The 19793-nt window shown below is 36.5% G+C and overlaps 2 protein-coding genes across 2 annotated transcripts in view; both read left to right on the top strand.

Moving 5' to 3' along the window:
• abcg4 (ATP binding cassette subfamily G member 4) overlaps positions 1–11653 on the top strand; it is a 32722-nt gene extending 21069 nt beyond the window's left edge. The window contains exons 3-15 of the mRNA XM_015382874.1: positions 984–1101; positions 1278–1410; positions 1502–1552; positions 3074–3219; positions 3310–3433; positions 3647–3761; positions 3856–3995; positions 6336–6434; positions 6552–6720; positions 6821–6921; positions 7006–7164; positions 7887–8005; positions 8097–11653. Coding sequence (XP_015238360.1) covers positions 984–1101; positions 1278–1410; positions 1502–1552; positions 3074–3219; positions 3310–3433; positions 3647–3761; positions 3856–3995; positions 6336–6434; positions 6552–6720; positions 6821–6921; positions 7006–7164; positions 7887–8005; positions 8097–8325 — 1703 coding nt within the window. The 3' untranslated portion in view covers positions 8326–11653. The remainder of the gene's footprint in view (positions 1–983; positions 1102–1277; positions 1411–1501; positions 1553–3073; positions 3220–3309; positions 3434–3646; positions 3762–3855; positions 3996–6335; positions 6435–6551; positions 6721–6820; positions 6922–7005; positions 7165–7886; positions 8006–8096) is intronic.
• Positions 11654–15914: 4261 nt separating this feature from the next.
• kat5 (K(lysine) acetyltransferase 5) overlaps positions 15915–19793 on the top strand; it is a 20910-nt gene continuing 17031 nt past the window's right edge. Inside the window, exons 1-4 of the mRNA XM_015382873.1 lie at positions 15915–15993; positions 16072–16138; positions 17793–17861; positions 18094–18230. Of these exons, the coding sequence (XP_015238359.1) occupies positions 15964–15993; positions 16072–16138; positions 17793–17861; positions 18094–18230 (303 nt within the window). The 5' untranslated portion in view covers positions 15915–15963. The remainder of the gene's footprint in view (positions 15994–16071; positions 16139–17792; positions 17862–18093; positions 18231–19793) is intronic.

The raw sequence follows: 19793 nt of genomic DNA on the forward strand, positions 1-19793 counted from the left end.
TTTTTTACAGATGTTACATGGTCAAATTTTATTCTCAAAATTTGTGTTTGTCAGATTGAGCTGTACGAATTTAATTCTTTTCCAGCTGCCTTTTGTGCTTGAAGTGAAGAGAATGTGATATAATGAATGAAATGTTAAGTCTTAAGTTTTATCAATATTAGTCTGGATTGTCTGTTCACAAATGTAAAATTCAGCTTCCTACCTTAGTAAATGCAATTGATAACCAAAGAGCACAATAATGTTACAATGTGAATAAAATCTAAAACATAAGATCTGCAAATAAAATAAAAAAAAGTTTGAAAAAAAAGGTTTTTACCATTAAAATATGTAAAATTAAATCATCTGTTTGATCAACCCTGGTTTTGTGGCTCATTTATACTAAAACACGCGCTTTAACCCTGCTTTTTTTGTTGTTTTTTGAGGGGGTATTTCTTTGGTTTTTTGCCTACATGAAATTATTTTTTTTCTACAAGTTAATTTTACTTTAGGCTTCCATTTGTTGAGTTTGTATTATATTTTTCTTTTTTCATTGATTTATTTTTCATTGCTTTTTGTTCATTTCATCTTCTATCATCCCTTTGGTGTTTTTATAGATTGCTTCACAATCAAAAAATAAAAATCAATGAATTTCCTTAACAACTTAGCTGCAGCTTTCAGTGTAAGTCTTCACTTTATCAGTTAAATGATTTTAAAGGATGTTTTGAAAACTTTATTTCCACTTGTTCTGTTTAATATTATAAAAATCAACTGTTGAAAACACAGGATTCAGAGAGTGGTTTGAGGTTTTGCAAGAGGGAACAGCAAGCTGGAACGACTCAGACTTTATCTTTATATTGTTGCAGAATAACAATAAAAACAACATAAAGTATTTACATGGGTGTGAATGACTGACACCCTTCCTCCCTGCTGATAGTATCTCTCGTTTTGCTTGTATAGAAAATGAATGAATGACTAACTGCCTGACATTTGATTCTCTCCATTAGGCTACAAAGCTCTCCTCAAGTGTCTGTCAGGAAGATTCTGCAGCAGAGAACTGATTGGTATTATGGGACCCTCTGGAGCAGGGAAATCCACTTTGATGAATATTCTGGCAGGATACAGGTGAGCCTTTACCCTTTATGTTTATACTGATGCTTAAAAAGAATAAACTTTCCTCTAGCTTTGCATTAGCCTGTTTAATTTTACTGTTGTATTTTTTTTTTTTTTGTTGGTTTGTTTACATTTCAATGACAGGCTCATTTTTAACTCCAAAAATGGCTTCATGTTTAAAAAAACAGGGAAACTGGAATGAAGGGAACCATCCTGGTGAATGGTCGGCCGAGGGATCTGAGGACCTTCAGGAAGATGTCCTGCTACATCATGCAGGACGATATGCTGCTGCCTCACCTCACTGCAAGGGAAGCCATGATGGTGAAGAAGCTGGAACAAATTACACCAAAATTTTGATGTGAAAAAAGGGGGAAGGATATGAGATGAGTTCTTTTTTGTTGTCGTTTTCCAGGTTTCCGCCCATCTGAAGCTAAACGAGTCTGTGCAGGTCAAAAAAGAACTAGTGAGTCTGAATAACTTAACATAACAATCATATTGGTTATTAGTAATGATTTATACATACAGTATGTTGCTACTCCTGACTCCGGACTCCTCTCCATCCTCATCCTTCTCGATCTCAGTGCAGCCTTTGATACCATTTCTCATCCCATTCTCCTCAATAGATTATCCTCTCTTGGCATCTCTCACATCCCTCTTGAATGGTTCCGCTCATATCTCTCCGACCGCACTCAGTTTATTCAGCTCAAATCTTTCACTTCGCACCCTTCCCCTGTCACTTCTGGTGTTCCTCAAGGCTCAGTTCTTGGCCCCCTCCTCTTCATCACCTACCTTCTTCCCCTTGGCAGTATTTTCCGGAAATTCAACATTCACTTTCACTGTTATGCGGATGACACCCAGCTTTATTTATCCAGTAAACCCACTTCCTCTCTCCCCCCCTTGTCCCTTACTAACTGCCTACTTGAAATTAAAGACTGGTTCACCTCAAACTTCCTTAAACTAAACAGTGATAAAACAGAACTCCTCCTCGTTGCCACTAAATCCACCCTATCAAAAATCAAGTTTCTCACTACCCATTGACAACTCCTTAGTCTCCCCCTCCCCTCAGGTCAAGAGTCTGGGTGTCATCCTCGACTCCTCCCTCTCCTTTCAGTCTCACATAAATAAAATTACCAGGTCTGCATACTTCCACCTTCGCAACATTAACCGTCTCCGTTCCTCCCTCACCACTCATACTGCCTCTGTCCTTATCCACAGCCTCATCACCTCCCGTATTGATTATTGCAATTCTCTTCTTTTTGGCCTCCCTCATAAATCTCTCCATAAACTTCAACTTCTTCAGAACTCAGCTGCTCGTGTCATCACCAGAACCCCCTCCTTCCATCATATTTCCCCTGTTCTTCACCAACTCCATTGGCTCCCAGTTCAATTCAGAATTCAATTCAAAATCCTTCTCTATACTTTCAAAGCCATCCATAACCTTGCTCCTTCATATCTGTCAGACCTCCTTCACATTGCTACCTCCTCCTGCTCCCTTAGATCCTCCTCCTCCATCCACCTCACTGTACCCCCAGCTCGACTTGTCACCATGGGGAGCAGAGCCTTCAGCCGCTCTGCTCCCCAGCTCTGGAACTCACTTCCTCCCGACCTCCGCAGTATTGACTCTCTCCCCTTATTCAAAGCCAGACTCAAAACCCATCTGTTCCAGCTCGCTTATCTGTGAATACACTGCTCTTTTCCCTATCCATAATTGTTTTTTGTTCTCTGTTGTTTTATGTTCCTGTATCTGTATTTTGTATTTTCATCTCTTTTTATTTATTTTTTGTATTATTTGTAAAGTGACCTTGAGTGTCTAGAAAGGCGCTGTTAAATAAAATGTATTATTATTATTATTATTATTATTATTATTATCTAGCAACATCCAATGTGAAAGATAATTGCACATAATGTTTGAGTCTAAATTTACAAACAGTGTAAGAGCAAATAATCTTCGTTGTTTAACCATTTCTTTGTACTTGCATCCAAGGTGGATGAGATCCTGACAGCTCTGGGTCTTCAGGAATGTGCTCAGACACGCACCAGCGTTCTGTCCGGGGGCCAGTGTAAAAGACTAGCCATCGCTTTAGAGCTGGTTAATAACCCACCTGTCATGTTTTTTGATGAACCCACGAGGTAAAATCCTACTCAATGGCTTTGAATCCTAACTCTTCCTGTTTAAACTCACCCTAACTAGTCCATCCCTCTTTTTTTAATCCACTGCAGTGGTCTGGACAGTGCGTCGTGCTTCCAGGTCGTTTCACTCATGAAGTCTCTGGCTCAGGGCGGACGGACAATCATCTGCACCATTCATCAGCCCAGTGCCAAGCTCTTTGAGATGTTCGATAAGGTAGGCTGAGTGCTTTTACTGCCAGACTCGTCAGATTCTCTATTAGTTGCGGCTTAGACCAGGACACCACAGCCTGGCGTAATTCATTTTATACAGCTGAAGAAGCAATGCAGTCAGCATCCAGTTTTGTTTTGCTGGCTATTGATCTATTTTGCAGGGATGCTGTATGTCAGGAGGTTTACTCACTTTGTATGTATGTTGTTCAACCTCCAGCTGTACATCCTTAGTCAGGGTCAGTGCATTTACAAGGGGACAGTCCCTTATCTCATCCCTTATCTGAAGAACCTGGGCCTTCACTGTCCAACATATCACAATCCTGCTGATTTCAGTAAGTCAAGCAATTCCTCTAAGGCACAGGTGGCTTATGGTGAGATGTTGCTGCTGTTTACTTGTTTAAAATAACGTCAAATTTCTGCTCCCAGTCATTGAGGTGGCATCAGGAGAGTATGGGGACTTGAACCCAGTGCTGTTTGAGGCAGTCCAGGGTGGACTCTGTTCAGAGGAGGGCAAGAAGAACTCCAAAGACAAAAGTGATGCCTCTTGTCCTTCTCAGTGTCATGATGTAAGTAATGCTGGACCTTTCTTTGTTATTTCAGTGTATAAATTTGGTAGAAATGCGTATGTAAGGTACAAATGAAATGATTTGCCATTCACACATTTTTTTGGAGCTGCACAGTAATAATAACTGAATATTGTGATCAAGTTGGATCAACACTCCCTAAACTGCCTGGCTGTGCACCTCATACACTTGTCTTGTAATGTATTTAGGGAATACGTATAACAGGTGTGGTGAGAAAAGAAGTTCTGTTCTTGTCTAGGGTCATCTTGTCTGCAAGAAAAAGGCAATATCAAAAAGATAGCTGAAAATTGCAATATATCACTTCCTGCATTTGCCGGATCTTTATTTTAAAGAAACACAAAAATAAGAAAATAACTGAATGCAGTTAAGAGCATGTTTCCTTTGGGGAAAAAATGCAGATAAGTCATGGTTCTGATAACAGTAACTAGGTAATAAATTATACTTCTATTTTTAACCCTCAGTTATGTTTAAGCAGTATCTTCAGCAGAAAGTACTATTTGAAAGTTCTGTTACTTACATCGTCTAAAGAGACCGGCTTCATGAGTCCAAACTTACACATCTTTGTGTCTCTTAAATGTTTTACTCAGATTTAAACCTTCACATGCATATAACAAGTATTTCCAAAAAAGTTTTAAAAAGCAATCCACTGGACTTTATTCCCAAATCTGAAAACATTTTGCATCCGATCCAGGAAGCTTTTTGAATTCAAATTGTCAGAAATAGTGTTGAGTTTGAAGCTTTATAGAGTGGACTGAAAACAAAGACTTGTTTTGGCTTAGAGCTTAGATTTTAACTTTTGTTTTTGGTCTACTTTATAAAGCCTAAACCCATTACGGTACTATTACTCATCACTATTTCTGACAGCATATGCTGTTCTTACAGGACACCGGATCCTAGTAACTGAGCTGAGAAATGGACGCTTCTCTGCGTCACATTTCTCAGATTCAATCTAATAAAAAGATTAAAAAAGCAAAACAAGGGTCAGTCAAGCTTTTGAGTGTTTGTGCCAAATGAAGGAACCAAAGGGGCTGGAAAGCCATGCAGAGGGGACCAGTTTGCTACAGGTCAAGTGAAAAATATCTGTGAATGCTAAACCTTTATTGGCATTAGTCTAAGGAAAAAACAAAAATAGGTGAAAGGTGACAATTACTAATACTGGTGGTGGAATTTTTAAATAACGTATGGCAGTTTTCGCACAAAGCTTAGTTGTTGGGAAGCATTGCTTTTAGTTCTCTGTAAAGGGTAGAAAATGAGATGAACAGTGAGTCACCATGGTAGCTTGAGGCCAAAGCCAGGCCCTAATACTAGCCCGCTAATAAACATTCTAAGCAAAGATTAGCATTAGTATAGTAGAGAACGAGAGCAGTTGAGCTCAAATGCTCCACTTACTGGCTGGGAGGAGTTAAAACTTTTAACTACAGGGTACTGATACCTCTTTACTATCCAGGCTATTGTGCATTTAACTAGTACTCCTAGCAGCAAAACAGAACCACATCATGATGCTACTGCTTCCATGCTTAACAGTTGATAGTTTTTCACATTCTAGCTTTTACTTTTTTTTTAATTGCAGCCAAATATCTTCATCTTTATGTATCCTAAATTTAAAATGTTTTCTCCAGTCCTTGTGCAACTTATGATTGAAACTGTTTAATTGGGACTTTGTATTAGACAGCAGGATCTGAGTCCATGTTAAACTAACCTTCTTTATATGCAAAAAGTGATTCTGGTGATTCTAGATCCTTCATTATGGCTTGAACCTCAGCAGTAACTGGGTTATTCACCCACATGCTTACTAACTATGGTTGATGTGAGGGTAACAGTCTGGGTCAGGAAGGCAAAACCTAAACTCAGTCGGGTTTTTTCAAGAAAACAATAACCTCAAATCTGCATGAAGCCGATTTTAAACCAAGTCAAATGAGATTGAACCTGAATAATGAGCTTATCAAAACTTTAAACCCTGTTTAAAGTTTGGGGATTTTATCTTAAAGCAGGATCATTGGGACAGCAACAAGAAAAGTGTTTCAAATCTGGCAACAAACAATTGATGAATTCTCAGCTGATGGATACTTGTCATAATAATGGTGAAAGTTTTAGTATTTAAATATAAGCCAACATCCATGACTGACTTTGAGTTAATAACAGAGGATTTATGATACATATTTTAATTAAAAAAGCAAGTTTTTGGTTTCATGTTTCAACCTATTTGAAATAAAAATGGTTCAATAAATGAATTAAAAGCCTAAAATTGAAATAACTTCAGGTAAGTGTTAGTACACTGACAGTAACTAACTTGATTTCATGCATAAAAACATTTTTCCACAGGATACTGGAACCCTGGAGAAGCATAGCTTTGCAACCAGTACATTCACACAGTTCTGCATCCTCTTCAAAAGAACCTTCATCACGATATGCAGAGATACGGTAACATCAGAAATTTCAAATTTATTCTTGCTGTTTTACAAAATCCTTTAGAACCTGTTATCATTTTCAAACATATTTCAATTAAAGTCTCAAAATTTTATATTTTTTGTTTTAAAGGTGCTGACCCACCTCAGAGTTATGTCTCACTTGTTTATCGGAGTGCTTATTGGCCTGCTTTATCTTAAAATTGGAAATGATGCCAGCAAAGTCTTCAACAACACAGGCTTCCTCTTCTTCTCCATGCTGTTCCTCATGTTTGCTGCCCTGATGCCCACAGTGCTAACCTGTAAGACACAGTGCATCATCAGAGACTGGAAACATTGATCTGGTGAGTGTTTCTTTCTGACTGAGGTGGAAAATCTTTTAACTGAGCTGTTCTTCCACAGTTCCTCTGGAGATGTCTGTCTTTTTGAGGGAACATCTCAACTACTGGTATAGCCTTAAGGCGTATTACCTGGCCAAAACTATGGCTGACATACCGTTCCAGGTAAGGTTTGATTTCACTTTCAAAAAGTAAGACTTACATGTATTATTAAAAGTTAACAAGACTGAAAGCATGTCTCCTTCCCAGGTGATTTGTCCCATAATGTACTGTAGTATAGTGTACTGGATGACTGAACAACCTCCAGAGGCAGGTCGCTACCTCCTCTTCATGGCCTTGTCAACATCCACAGCCTTGGTAGCCCAGTCCCTGGGGCTGCTCATAGGTGCTGCATCTACATCTCTGCAGGTAAACCATTCTACACGGGTACTGGTCATTTTGCCTAATTAAATTCTTTATTTTTGTCTTTTTTCACTTTCAAAGCTCTCCATAACCTGGCACCTCCCTACCTCTCAGACTTCTTACACCCGTACGCACCTTACCGAACCCTCTGCTCCTCCTCAGTCGCTGTCCTCTTCATTCAGTCTGCTTGCACGTCCACCATGGGCCTCAGATGCTTCAGTCGCTCAGCCCCTCGACTCTAAAACTCTCTCCCTTCAATTACATTACAGAACATTTATATATATATATATATATATATATATATATATATATATATTCTGTAATGTAAATTGTATTTACTAATTTAATTGCAGTGTTTTTTAAGGTGAACTTGAGTGTCTTAATAACTTGAGGTTTGCATCCGTCATTAAATGAGTCATGTGACGTACAGAGGTCAGAGAGCTCCCCTTCCCCACGAGAGCTAAGCTTAAAGTTACTCTTTGCATACAAAGCAGATATGACCCATACTTAATCATACATATTTCTGGTTCTCTGATCTAGGATTTAATCTAGAGAGTGCATTTTGCGATAGTGCAGTGTTGAAGTTATAGGTCTGGTACCCCAAGTGGCTAAAAATTACATAGTGTTGCCTTAAAGTACTGTATATATCTATGTTCTCTGCTCAAGGCCTCAATTTTAAATATCTAATAGCTTTCTTTTAATTGTATGCTTTTGTTTTTGTTTAACAGGTAGCAACCTTTGTTGGTCCAGTCACAGCCATTCCTGTTCTTCTCTTCTCTGGTTTTTTTGTCAACTTTGACACAATTCCTAAATACCTTCAGTGGAGTTCTTATGTGTCCTATGTCAGGTATTGTCTCTATGATCTACTTTCCTTCTTTTAATGAGGTTTTTCAAATGTGGATCTTTTCATAGTCATTGACTAAATTGTGTAATTTCAGATATGGCTTTGAGGGGGTGATACTCTCCATCTATGGCATGAACCGGTCTGAACTTCAATGTCCGGATGTTATGATGTGTAAGTTTCAAAAGCCGGAGGAGGTTCTGCAGCTTCTGGACGTAGAGGACGCAAAGCTTTATGTTGACTTCATGGTGCTGGGGGTCTTTTTCCTGATCCTCAGACTGGCCACCTACCTAGTTCTCCGCTACAAAGTCAAGTCAGAGCGTTAAGATGTCACAGGGATGCTGATGCATATCTGGACAGTGTGATGAAACATATAGTCCTCATTTTACCTACGCTACATCACCTTCACATAGACTAAAAGACAAAAAAAATGCATACAATCCTCTGAAAACTGCTGCACCATTACCCAAACTGTACAGTTAAAGATGGAAGATGTTTAGACTGTGAGATATTTCTCTATATCCTGATGTAGTGACGAGGTCATGGTCTTTCTAAGCTTACCTTCACCCACCCAAAAATAACCTAATAGAAAGGATGCCCAACAATTTACTAAAAGCATGTGTTAGTAATGCAAGAAAGTAGAATTTTTATATTTTGGCATCAAGGTGACGTGTTTAAGAAGCTAAAGCTTCAAGGAAATAGAAGTACATGCTAACCCTCCTGGGACAGTGACCAGTTTTAATTCAGTGCCTAAAAGGTAACTCAGTCCAGTTCCTAGTCATTCTGACTGATGTTTTATCAATTAAGTTGATCACTCAGCATAAGGGGGTTGAAAATGTAACTCTCTCATTTCCATCACAAGATTGGAAACTTTTCAGAGGAGAAAATATTTACAAACTTCTACTTCTCTTTCGGGACAATCTTTTCAGATACCTGTACAAGGACACTAAACATGCAAACTTCCGACTGCCATTGGACGACTTGCATCTGCTTTTGGGTGTAGATCATTTTCGCAGGCCCTCTGCCATACCACAGATGATGGTGGGACATTTTGGCACCGATGAAACATTTGTGAAATGCTTGTCGTATGTAACAAACTGATAATGATTCGACCTGGAAGCAGCCTTGTGAGTTCCTACTTCTTTCTTGTTGTTAATTTTGAAAGCATGGACTGAGCTGGGAACCAACTATGAAAGAAGGTTTTCTGACCAAATTCAATGGGCTGAATGAACGACGCTTTAAACAAAGTGCAATAGCTTAAACTATGGGTAAAGACACGCCGTTAGTCCATTTGTTCGCACTTTTGACATCTCCCTTCTTTAAAATGCTTGTTTCCACTCGTTGTATGCCTCTCTTACCCTATATTGAGAAAAAAATAACCTCCTGTGACCTTTCTTCATCTTTCCTTCTGCTTTCCTGATAAATGAAAAAAAAAAAGTGTGTTGTTGAAAAAACAATGCTAGATACTTGAAATGCTGGCTGGGCATTTTTTGTGCCTCTAAACTAGAGTGATTTCAGTTTACTCTGTTTTTCGTTGGAAATATGTCCTATGTCTACGTACCTATGGTATGGAGGTTGTCACATACAAACATACACATGCACACACATGCACACACAAATACTGACACTCACAAACATATTACATTGTTTAAAAGAGCCTCTCCTTGTCACACTGCAATGCAAATATTTTCCAATAAACTTGCTATGAAATATTTCTTACTTAAACTATGCTACTTAGTAATCCTTATAATGATGCATAACATAACGTGAGCATATAATCAGTGATTGTACAGTGAATATATGTCATGCTGTAAACAAATGTACATTGGCACTGTTTATTCTGTTTATTAATTTGTATTTTATGTGTATGTATTTGAGGAAAGTGCTGCTTGAAAGTGGGAGGACAACTGAATGTTTTAGGAATGAACTCTCCAAAAATAGTTTCCGAGGTTAGCCCTGGTTATTTCCTTTGCTCTCTTAAGGTGTTTTGCTGATTAAAGAGATTTTAGTTTTAAAATATCTGCTATCAAATGTGCACAGGTGTAAAAATATGGAAATGTAAGGGATCAGGAGTTGCAAGCTAACATATAAATCCTTGTGAGTTGCCAGGATAAGAAATGGCCGTTGAATCGGCAACCATTAGGGATGTCCCAGTCAGGACTTTTAGTGCAATGAGACTTATTTTTAAGAGTAGGCAGTTGCAGAAACAAAATCCCAGCCTGATATCTTAGATGCTGCATGAATATCTTTGAGAAAAGGGGAGAAATATTACCCACTCACCAATGACTTACCAAACACTATATTACCTGTTTTTCTTCACAGTAACAGATATTCCAAATTTTTGTTTGTTGCATATTTACTTTGTTTTGACACAACTTGCAGATACTTAGGCTTGTAACACATTTCATTGTAGTTTTAGTTCATTTTTTGGAAGGATAAAAGTTAAAGAAAATTATACGGCTTCATTAACATTGTCTTTTGCTTTGAGCATTCTAAAATTTAGCTAAGACTAATATCAGTTTGGGGATTAAGGTGATTTTATTTTAACACCAGTAACGTCCTGGAGTCTTGAGCACCCAATTTTGTAATGTAACAGATTTGCTTTTCCAAGTCAGATATTTGTTTCTTAAGATATATCTGATTTAAAAGGGATTGCAACTAACAACATCTTGCTGCTGGCAATATTTTGCTGCAGAATTTACTAAACGATAGGCCAAATCCAAAGTAACTGTTTGTTTTGATAGAACTCGTTGATCAACTCCATTCACAATATGTTTTTAGGTTTCCCCTGCATCTTAAACTTATGATTTTGCTTTGAACAAGTAATTGAAAAGGTTAAGCAAGTTGTGCAAATGTAAAAGTTGCTTCTTAAAGGTGCAGCTTACATAAAATACCTAACTACAGCATTATGAGGTATCAGGAGTCAAGCTCAGCCAGGGCTGTAGCAAAAAAAAAAAAAAAAAGAAGAAGAACAGGAAAACCAATATTTGAAACTAGATCAGGACATCCCTTCAATCAATATGTAGCTGAGACTGTCAGCATTAACAGGGAGGTAGCTGAATGAAATAGGAGACACATAGAGGGAGAAAGATACAGCAGCATGTTTGTTTCTATCATGACAGCAATAGTTAACATTGTGATGTTCTTAGAGTAATACCTCCCCCTGCTGTTACTTTAGTCACTTTAGAAGTCTTATCTTCCTGTTGGTTTTATTATGTGCAATAATCATCCAAAGGTATTTTGAACTTGAAGAAAAGGGAACTGTGACAATTCCATCACAAGCATGTTGCATTTTCTTGTTTGTTCTGTTTTGTTCTCCTCATTAATTTATTGTTACGTCTTTGTCAAAAGTTGCTTGAAATAAGGCCGATGGGGCTTATAAACACACCCTGCCAGGATACCTGACCATGTCTTCAAAATATTTTTCAATTTGATAAAAGGCTCTTTATAAAGCCGTACATAATTAGTTAACATTTAAATGTTTTAAGAAAAGCTTTCTTCTGTGATTTCAAAGGGAGATAATTATCCTGTTGGTGCAAACGTTTGGCATTTGCAATAAGCTCTACATGGCAGGTTGCTTGACGAAAGTCCTTACTAAGTGTGGTTCGGGCGAAGCAGATGCTAATTTCTTTCTTTTTTTTTTTTTTTTTTTTTACCAAAAAAATTGAATTATGCAGGTAATGCAGCAAACCATAATTCATTTAGGTCTGTTTGTTTCTCTTCTTTAAGATTGAGACCCAGTTCAGCATCTTTTGACATTTTTATTATGATGCCACAATTAAATGCACTCGTTCATGCATGCTAAGTAAAATATTCAGGCTACTTCCACAAAATGCTTGACAAGGCAAAGGGTCCTACTGAGGCTTATTTTCATGCATTGCTCTTTGAACATTTCTCTTTTGTTTTTGCTCTAATGAAGAATATCATCTACAACTTAATTTAATCTTTTGTCAACAATCGCAAGTTCTGTATACTGAATGCTGTTCCAAGGATTATAATAAAGATAATTTATAACCTTTGCCCTTGCTGTTTTAGTTGATTTACATCAAAAGTGGTTCCTTACAAAATCCTACACTGAAAGCCACTAACAACAAATGATTGTTCAACTTGACTTTTCAAGGCGACCTTTCATATATTTGCACTGGAGGCCTTTGAAAGGGAAAAAAAGAGTGGTGTTTGTTAAGCTGCAGAATAGCTTCATTGTGTAAGTATATATGAGATCATTAATTGCAGGCTTGAATAATCTGGTGTAATGAGAGAAACTCGAGAGCTTCCACAAATGCATGTAATGAGCTTTTTCAGGGAAGGGAACTCATTTAGTCATATTCATTGTTGCCTTTGCTTAAAGAACATATTGTTTTCTCTGCACTCAGAGAAACTTTAATATTGTTTATTAGCTGTTTCTTTAATTGTGTATGTATGGTGTGAACTTGTTCTATTTTTGTTGCAGCATGTTTTTAAATTGAAATTAAAGTAAAAAGTTTTCCAGAAATTAAACTTTGTAAAAGTTCCCTAATCCAAAAATTGCTTCAATAGTCACTTTGCAGTTTTCTCAGATTTTTTTTTTTTAAAAACCTTTTTAATATGTCATTATTTAAATTTTTTTTTTTTTTTTTTTCAGATAGATTTTTACAAATTGCATTTTTTTTTCAAATTGTTTTTTTTTTTTACAGATCATATCTCCTCACTTGGTGGGGCTTCCTTCGGAGTGAGGGGCAGAGATACATTCCTTTTGGTTTGCTTGGGACTGTTTGCTTTGGGCTTTAAGTGAAGAAAATGTGAACACAATTTGAAAAGAACTCAAATGGTAAAAACTTAATCTGTAAAAGAGAAATTTTAAATAATTACATTAGAAAATATAACATTGAAAGACAGAAAGAAAACAACAAAGTTAATTTCAAATTTCCATTTAGAAAACATGTTCTTTGCTTGAAACAACAATGGAACAAATGTAATTGTGCTTTTGTTTCTTTAGCTTCACATTCAGAGCAGGTTTTGTAAAACATCCTCAGATTTTACACAAAGACTGTAATTGGTTTCACCCTTATAGTTTTATTTTATTCATTTATTTATTTTAGACAAATAGGTAGTTCTGCAAGCTCTCGCATCTTATCACACAGATGCTTCCTTCCATAATAAATGGCCATGTATTCTGGAATAAATTCTCCTTGATATAAGCTCCTCACTGGCCTAGTTTTTTTAAGCACTGAAACGATCAAAGTATATTTTTAAGGACAATGGCAAAATGTCAAAATTAGAAAATAGTCCAACAAAATTTCTGTCTAATAAAGCAAACAGTCACATTCCATTAGTAAACTGTTTTTCTAGTATAAAATAAGCTTCTGTAGCAAACGCCCATAAAACATAGAATAAACAACACAAAACAAGCTGATAATTTAGAAATGCACACTTGATATATTGTTTTAAGACTGTCAACAACCAAACATCTGAGAAGTTTCGTTTTTTGCATTCAGTCCCCTTTACTCTCATACCCTTAATCTCAATTGGCTTCAGAAATCACCTTATTGTGATCAGCCTTCATGTAATTTAATCTCGGTATAAATGCAGTGTGAAGGCCTCAGAGGTTTGTTAGAGAACTTTAATGAACAAAAAAAAAAAAATTATGAAAACCAAGGAACACAGCAGACATCTCAGGGTTAAAACGAAATACACAGCATAGCAGAACAAAATTATAAAAGACTACATTTAACTATGAAAGGTAAATTTGACTCCAAAAATAAACAGTTCATACTATATGGAAGAAGGAGCTTTTGTCAGGTAAGATCGAAATTAAATCATATTGTTTCGATAAAAGCTATATGTGGTTAGAATCTAACACCTATTGTCACCTTAAATATTGTGTGGGGATATGGGAATATTGCTCTTCAGAAGAGAAAGGAAAGCTGATCATAGTTGAGGGGAAGAGTATTTAGGAAAATCCTTGGAAATAAAAAAGGCTGAGCAGAGTTTTTTTCTAGCAGAGAATTGACTCAACGCATTCAGCAACAGATTCAGTGAAACTTTATAAATCAAAGCATATTGGTTAGTTAGGAGGAACTAGTCAAGCCTAAAGCAAAGACTGGAAAGACTGCTGTTCACATATGTGCTCCATCCAATCTGCATGAGCTCGAATTACTTTGCAAAAGAAAAATCTTTTTTAGATGTGTAAACTTTGTGCATACAGTAAAAACCAATGGTGATGCATTGGTCTAGAGCAGGGGTCGCCAACCTTTTTAAGGATGAGGGCCACTTCAAGGATACTGAGTCATAGGAAGGGCTACCGATACTGACCCCAGAACTGCAACGGTCAGCGTTCACCTAACCTTAATTTTTTCTTTTATTTTCTCATTTTATTTTAGACGTTGTCATTTTGAAATGTTCTAATAATTAAAAGGAAGAGCAACAGAATAAAATAAAATTTCAAACTCTGCCCACTGGTGAGTCTTTTTTTAGAAGATGCTGAGGGCATCCCGTGTGGTCCCTGAGGGCTCTTTGAGGCCCACGGGCATCACGTTGGTGACCCCTGGTCTAAAGCAAGAGTTCTCAAGTCCAGTCCTCAAGAGAAACCATCATGTAACTTTAAGATGCATCTCTTCTCCAAGTTGTGTTAAAAATGGGGTGCATCAAAAAGCTGTAGGATAGTACCTCTTGAGGACTGGAATTGGGCACCCCTGGTCTAGAACACATTTGAAAACTCAAGGCCTATGGACTGAATCCAGCCTGCAGTTTATGTGGCCCTCAAGAGCTTAAAAAGGCTTCTTTTAAGTGTTCACAGTGGCTAAAAATCCACTCGGTGTACACAAAATTGCAATAACAGTTGTCTAAGTCTAAGTAAAGTTATGAAACCAGAGCGGTGTCTTCTTTTAAATGAAATGATAAAATCAAAAATTTAATTTAGAGCTGCAACCATCCATTTTTCCAGACTTGATAATGTCACAGTAGCCTGACATAAAAATGAGTATGACAACCCTGTATGGAGTTATAAGAGTCACATAATTCAAAAACTCACATGTGATCCGCACATGCACATGACAACTGTTTTAATTACCTGTATTAATTGTATTAACAGATTTATAAACAGCCTAATTTGGTACGTATATACATAGGCTATGAATTGTGTTTTATACATTTTTTTTAACGAAACAACCTAGTGCTAAAATAAAAGTACAGGTAATGGTCTAAAAATAAGACTGATAAAAAAAAAATTAAAGATAGTCTACGTTGTGACTGAGTACAAAATTATAGTTACATTTTTACCTCAATTTATAAAAAAATTACTTAAAAAACTAATCTAAAATAAATAAACAATCAGAGCGTATAATATGGATTGAACTGAATAGAAGTCTTGCATGAGCAGTCGAATATTTTTTAGAGCTTTGATCTTCACATCATTAAATTCGCAAACAGCATTAAACATGAAATACAAACTCAAAATCAAGGTGTGGATGTAAAATCTAATTATTGATTATTGCATGTCAGCTCTGCTGGGGTTTTCCTATAAACAAACTGGGCTCCAACCAGACAGATTCTCCTCTTGGTTTTAACTTTATTTTGTTGCAGCTATGGCAATGTGTCGTTATTAATATGTAGTTAAGGGGGTACTTTGGTGAAATTAAGAAAATAAAGTAAAGATATTTGTGTTAAATTGTAAAGTAAAAATTGAAAAGTATCCGAAAAACTATTTGAACTAAGTCAAGTACAGATTGTAGCGTATATATATATATATATATATATATATTTTTTATAAAATGTTTTATAGTTATATTTTTCTAGGTGTTTTTAGTTTTTTTTTATGAAAGACGAGGTATTTTCTCTCTTTTTTCTTTTATACTCTTTGGTAGATCTACTTCCGCTCTAAGACATTACCATTTCCGTTTTATAGTCCAAGAACGATCTTGTCGCGTATTTCATCTTCGGGCGTAGACCGGCATTTTCCCACAACACCCTGCTCCCGACACTCACAGATGACGAAAATGGCGGACAACTCGTCTTCGGTAGGTTCTCTCATAAACAATGCTATTCTGCGACGTTTACCGTTATTGGCACGTTGAATAATATGCTGTTGTGTTCAGGTGGAGATTGTAGAGGGCTGCCGCCTCCCGGTACTTCGTAAAAACCAAGAACACGAAGACGAATGGCGTAAGTGTTGTCAGAAGCTAAAGCTAAGCACACAGCCTCAGTTGTTGTTAACGGACACAAACAACACACGGCCCCTGTTTGAAGAACCAAGCTAGACATTCACTCTTTGCTGTGTGACAGGATTTTATTTATTATTTTATTCTTTTACACACACTTAATAAAAAATAAAAAAAAACATACCATACATCTAATCAGTCTGCTACTGTCTTGATGAAAATGATACCCAGTTTAATAGATCAGTTATTTTATATTAAAGTGTTGAATTCTGAAGATAAAATTAATTACACTTAATGAGACATTATCCTCATTATTTCTTAGGTGATAAAATAAATGTGGTGTTCGATGTTAACCATTTGTTTTGATTTATTGTTTGGGTTATAGTAGTTCATGGGATAGAATATTACAGTAGTAATAGTAATATATGCATTGGATCATTGGTATGATCCAATGATTGTATTACTGTTAAATGATGAAATAGTGTGAATTTAGCGGGTTGTGGCAGTAAATGTTGATGGCCAAAGGTTTTTAGTTCCACTATTTATGCAAACTCTTGTAGAACAGAACACACAGGGACAATTGTTTTGGAATTTTTGAAGCATTAATATATCATAAGTATCCTGTTAGTTGACTCGATAATCTTTTCTACTACTTTTTTGCCCCTTGCTCAAAGTTTTTATTTGGTATTGTATATTTAGGATTTAGAATTTCCAATACCATTGTATGTTAAAGGTTCTTTACATTGATTTTATTCATAAAATCTCAGAAAGAGAACACAAATAAAGGTTTAAAATATGGATGATTAAAAAAAGCAAGAAACATTGCACATATATACAATATATATGAATATTTAAACTTTGAAGATGCTTAAGAAAATAAGATTAAAAAAGTTTCTTGTTTTTTTTTTTTGTTTTTTGTTTTTTTTACAAATTATTAAAAGCCTAGCTGTAGTAGTTTAGGGTCAAGAAAATCATGTTTGATTTACAGAAGGCGAATAGTCTTTAGCGATGTTTTTTTTTTTTTCATTAATGACTGGAGTCCAGCAAAAATTGAAAAATCTTTGGTCTTGATTTTAGAATTATATCAACTTTGTAAAAATAAGAATGTTTTTTTGTTGGTGAAAGTAGAAAACTCCCAAATAGAATTGTGTGGCAAATCCCAAAGAAAACACCAAGCCAAAAACTAACCCTGGCAAAGTTTGATTTAAAATCATTCAAGGAATTTTGTTTCTATAGGTGTGAAGTGCAGTGCATCATATGTATGATACTAAAATGTTTTGAGAAAATATGCCCAGTAACACAAAGAGCTGACTGAGTCAACTAACAAAATATTTCTATGACAGTTATACTTAAATTATTAGTACAGCTTGGATAGAACATGTCTCTTTATTCAATTATTTGTATACTTTAATTTATTTATAGCATTTTAATAACTCGTAGGAAACTCTTCCTGAGGAAACTTTTTTCTCTTGCAGCTTCTGTGATCTTTGGTGATGAGCTATTTAAAGTTATTTCAAAGGTCTTTCAGATGAAATGGTTTAATTTGAGAAACATGATTGTTTTGTTTTTGTAAACATGTCATTATAGTGTCAGTCATTATGCAACAAAAGAAACAGTTAGTTGATGTTTAGTTTCAAATGTTCTGCTTTTTCTTCCAGCATTGGCTGAGATTCTAAGTGTGAAAGAAGTTTCTGGAAGAACGCTATACTATGTTCACTACATCGACTGTGAGTAAAAACACTTTTTTCTTTTTTTTCACCTACTGTTTCAAACTGCTGATTTATGTTACTGTAAATGTTTAGAATTTTGGGTAAGTCTTTCCACTAAAACATAGCAGTTGTTTTGGGTCCTCTCTAATTTTATGCTGGGGAACAGATGTCTTTTTATATGTATAAATGAATGTATTTCTACATATTATACTGATTGTTTCTTTTCTGGTTAAAATTTACTCTATTTCAGTCAATAAGCGCCTGGATGAGTGGGTCACAACAGACCGGCTGGACATGAAGAAGCTCCAGTTTCCTAAGAAAGAAGCTAAAACACCAACAAAGAATGGTCTGTCAGGCTCCCGACCCAGTTCACCAGAGAGAGAGGTGGTAAGTCTACCAAACCGCTCATTTTTCCTAGAGTTTGTTTATGTCAATATTTCTTTTCCAGTCTTAAACTTTTAAAACCTTTTTTTTTTTTTTTTTGTAAGTAAGTGTGATCAAGTGATTTCTGAAATCAAACGCTGTTTTTCTGTGATTCATTTTCACCTCAGATATTTTTTACAAATAATGAGCAAAATACTGCGTTTTCATTATCCAAATAAATAAAAAAAATTCTGTTTATTCTAACAATAAATGTAAATAAATCCAAATGGAAGCCAATTCTGTCAATTCAGCCAATTTTTTTTCTTATCAGTGATTTTGATATATTTTACGATTCTTTTATAAAAACATTTATTTCTAAAGTAAACTTGCTGCAGTCACGTTGAGGATTGACAGTGAGGACTAGTGGTGCAACGGATTGTCATTGAGCCATGATCCATTGGGATCAATATTTTCGGTTCGACCCACACAGGATCTGGGGATTGATTTACATAGAAAGGAAAGAAATTTTGTGCCCATGTTCCGTTAACACACAGCGTGGTCATGGCGATTGGAGGAACTGAGGAGCTTGAATGCCCCGTGTCATTTAAAGCCTCGGTATGGGAACATTTTGGCTTCCCCCTTAAATTTAATGATGAAGGAAAGGTTAGTAATAAAACCGTGTGTGTAGGCACTGTGACTCAAGAAAGCAACTGACAGGAGTGAAAACGAAGCCTGCTCAACAACCGCTTATCATTGTGGCATTTTAGCAGCTCCTTGCTGCACAATCCGACCAAGCTAAAGCCATTGAAAACGGTATTGGTGTGTCCATGGTGCGAACATGAGCCCATATTCAGTTGTGCATAATGAGGGCTTTAAACACACGGTGAAAGTGCTTGAGCCACATTATAAAATCCCGTTGCGCACAGGCTTAAGCGAAAAGGTTGTGCCAGGTTTTTATCAGCAGGAGAAGGAAAAAAGTTGGGGATGAACTATCCAGAGTATCCTCCGTTGCAATAACGGTCCAAAGTAAGGGTCTGAACTGAGAGGGGTTTTTTTATCCGTTGCACCTCTAGTAATGTGACTAATAGGAGCTGGACTCTGTTAGCAGAACCTAGCTATGTGGAGTTTCAACTTGATATATATATTATTCCATTTCATAACTGCTCTTTAAATTGAATTTGAGGATATGAATTTAAAATGATTAAATTAATAAGGATTAATCCTGTTGTTGGCTGACTGGGGATTAGGGATGGAACGGTTTATGAAAACCATCCGAACCGTTCGGTTCGACTGTCTCTGTTCGGTTCGCTTTGCGTGTGTTGTGTTCGGTTCATGCGCTGCTCCTTTTTCTCATAGAGGAAGCGATTACACTCCAGAGCAGAAGGTGGCACCGCGACCAAAGCCAACCACCATTAGTAAACAATAATAAGAAGAAGCGAAGCAGCGTAGCCGGGTGTAGCGGGGGAAAAATCAATTGTTGTGGAGAATTGTGTGGGAATGGCGAGTGGGAAAGAACAGGAGTTGGAAGACGCGCCAGCAGCACTTTATAGGTCTGCTGTATGGGTGCGCTTTGCATTTAGAGTGACC

The sequence above is a fragment of the Cyprinodon variegatus genome, unplaced genomic scaffold, assembly GCF_000732505.1.
Source record: "Cyprinodon variegatus isolate N-32 unplaced genomic scaffold, C_variegatus-1.0 Scaffold268, whole genome shotgun sequence".
NCBI classification, from domain to species: domain Eukaryota; kingdom Metazoa; phylum Chordata; class Actinopteri; order Cyprinodontiformes; family Cyprinodontidae; genus Cyprinodon; species Cyprinodon variegatus.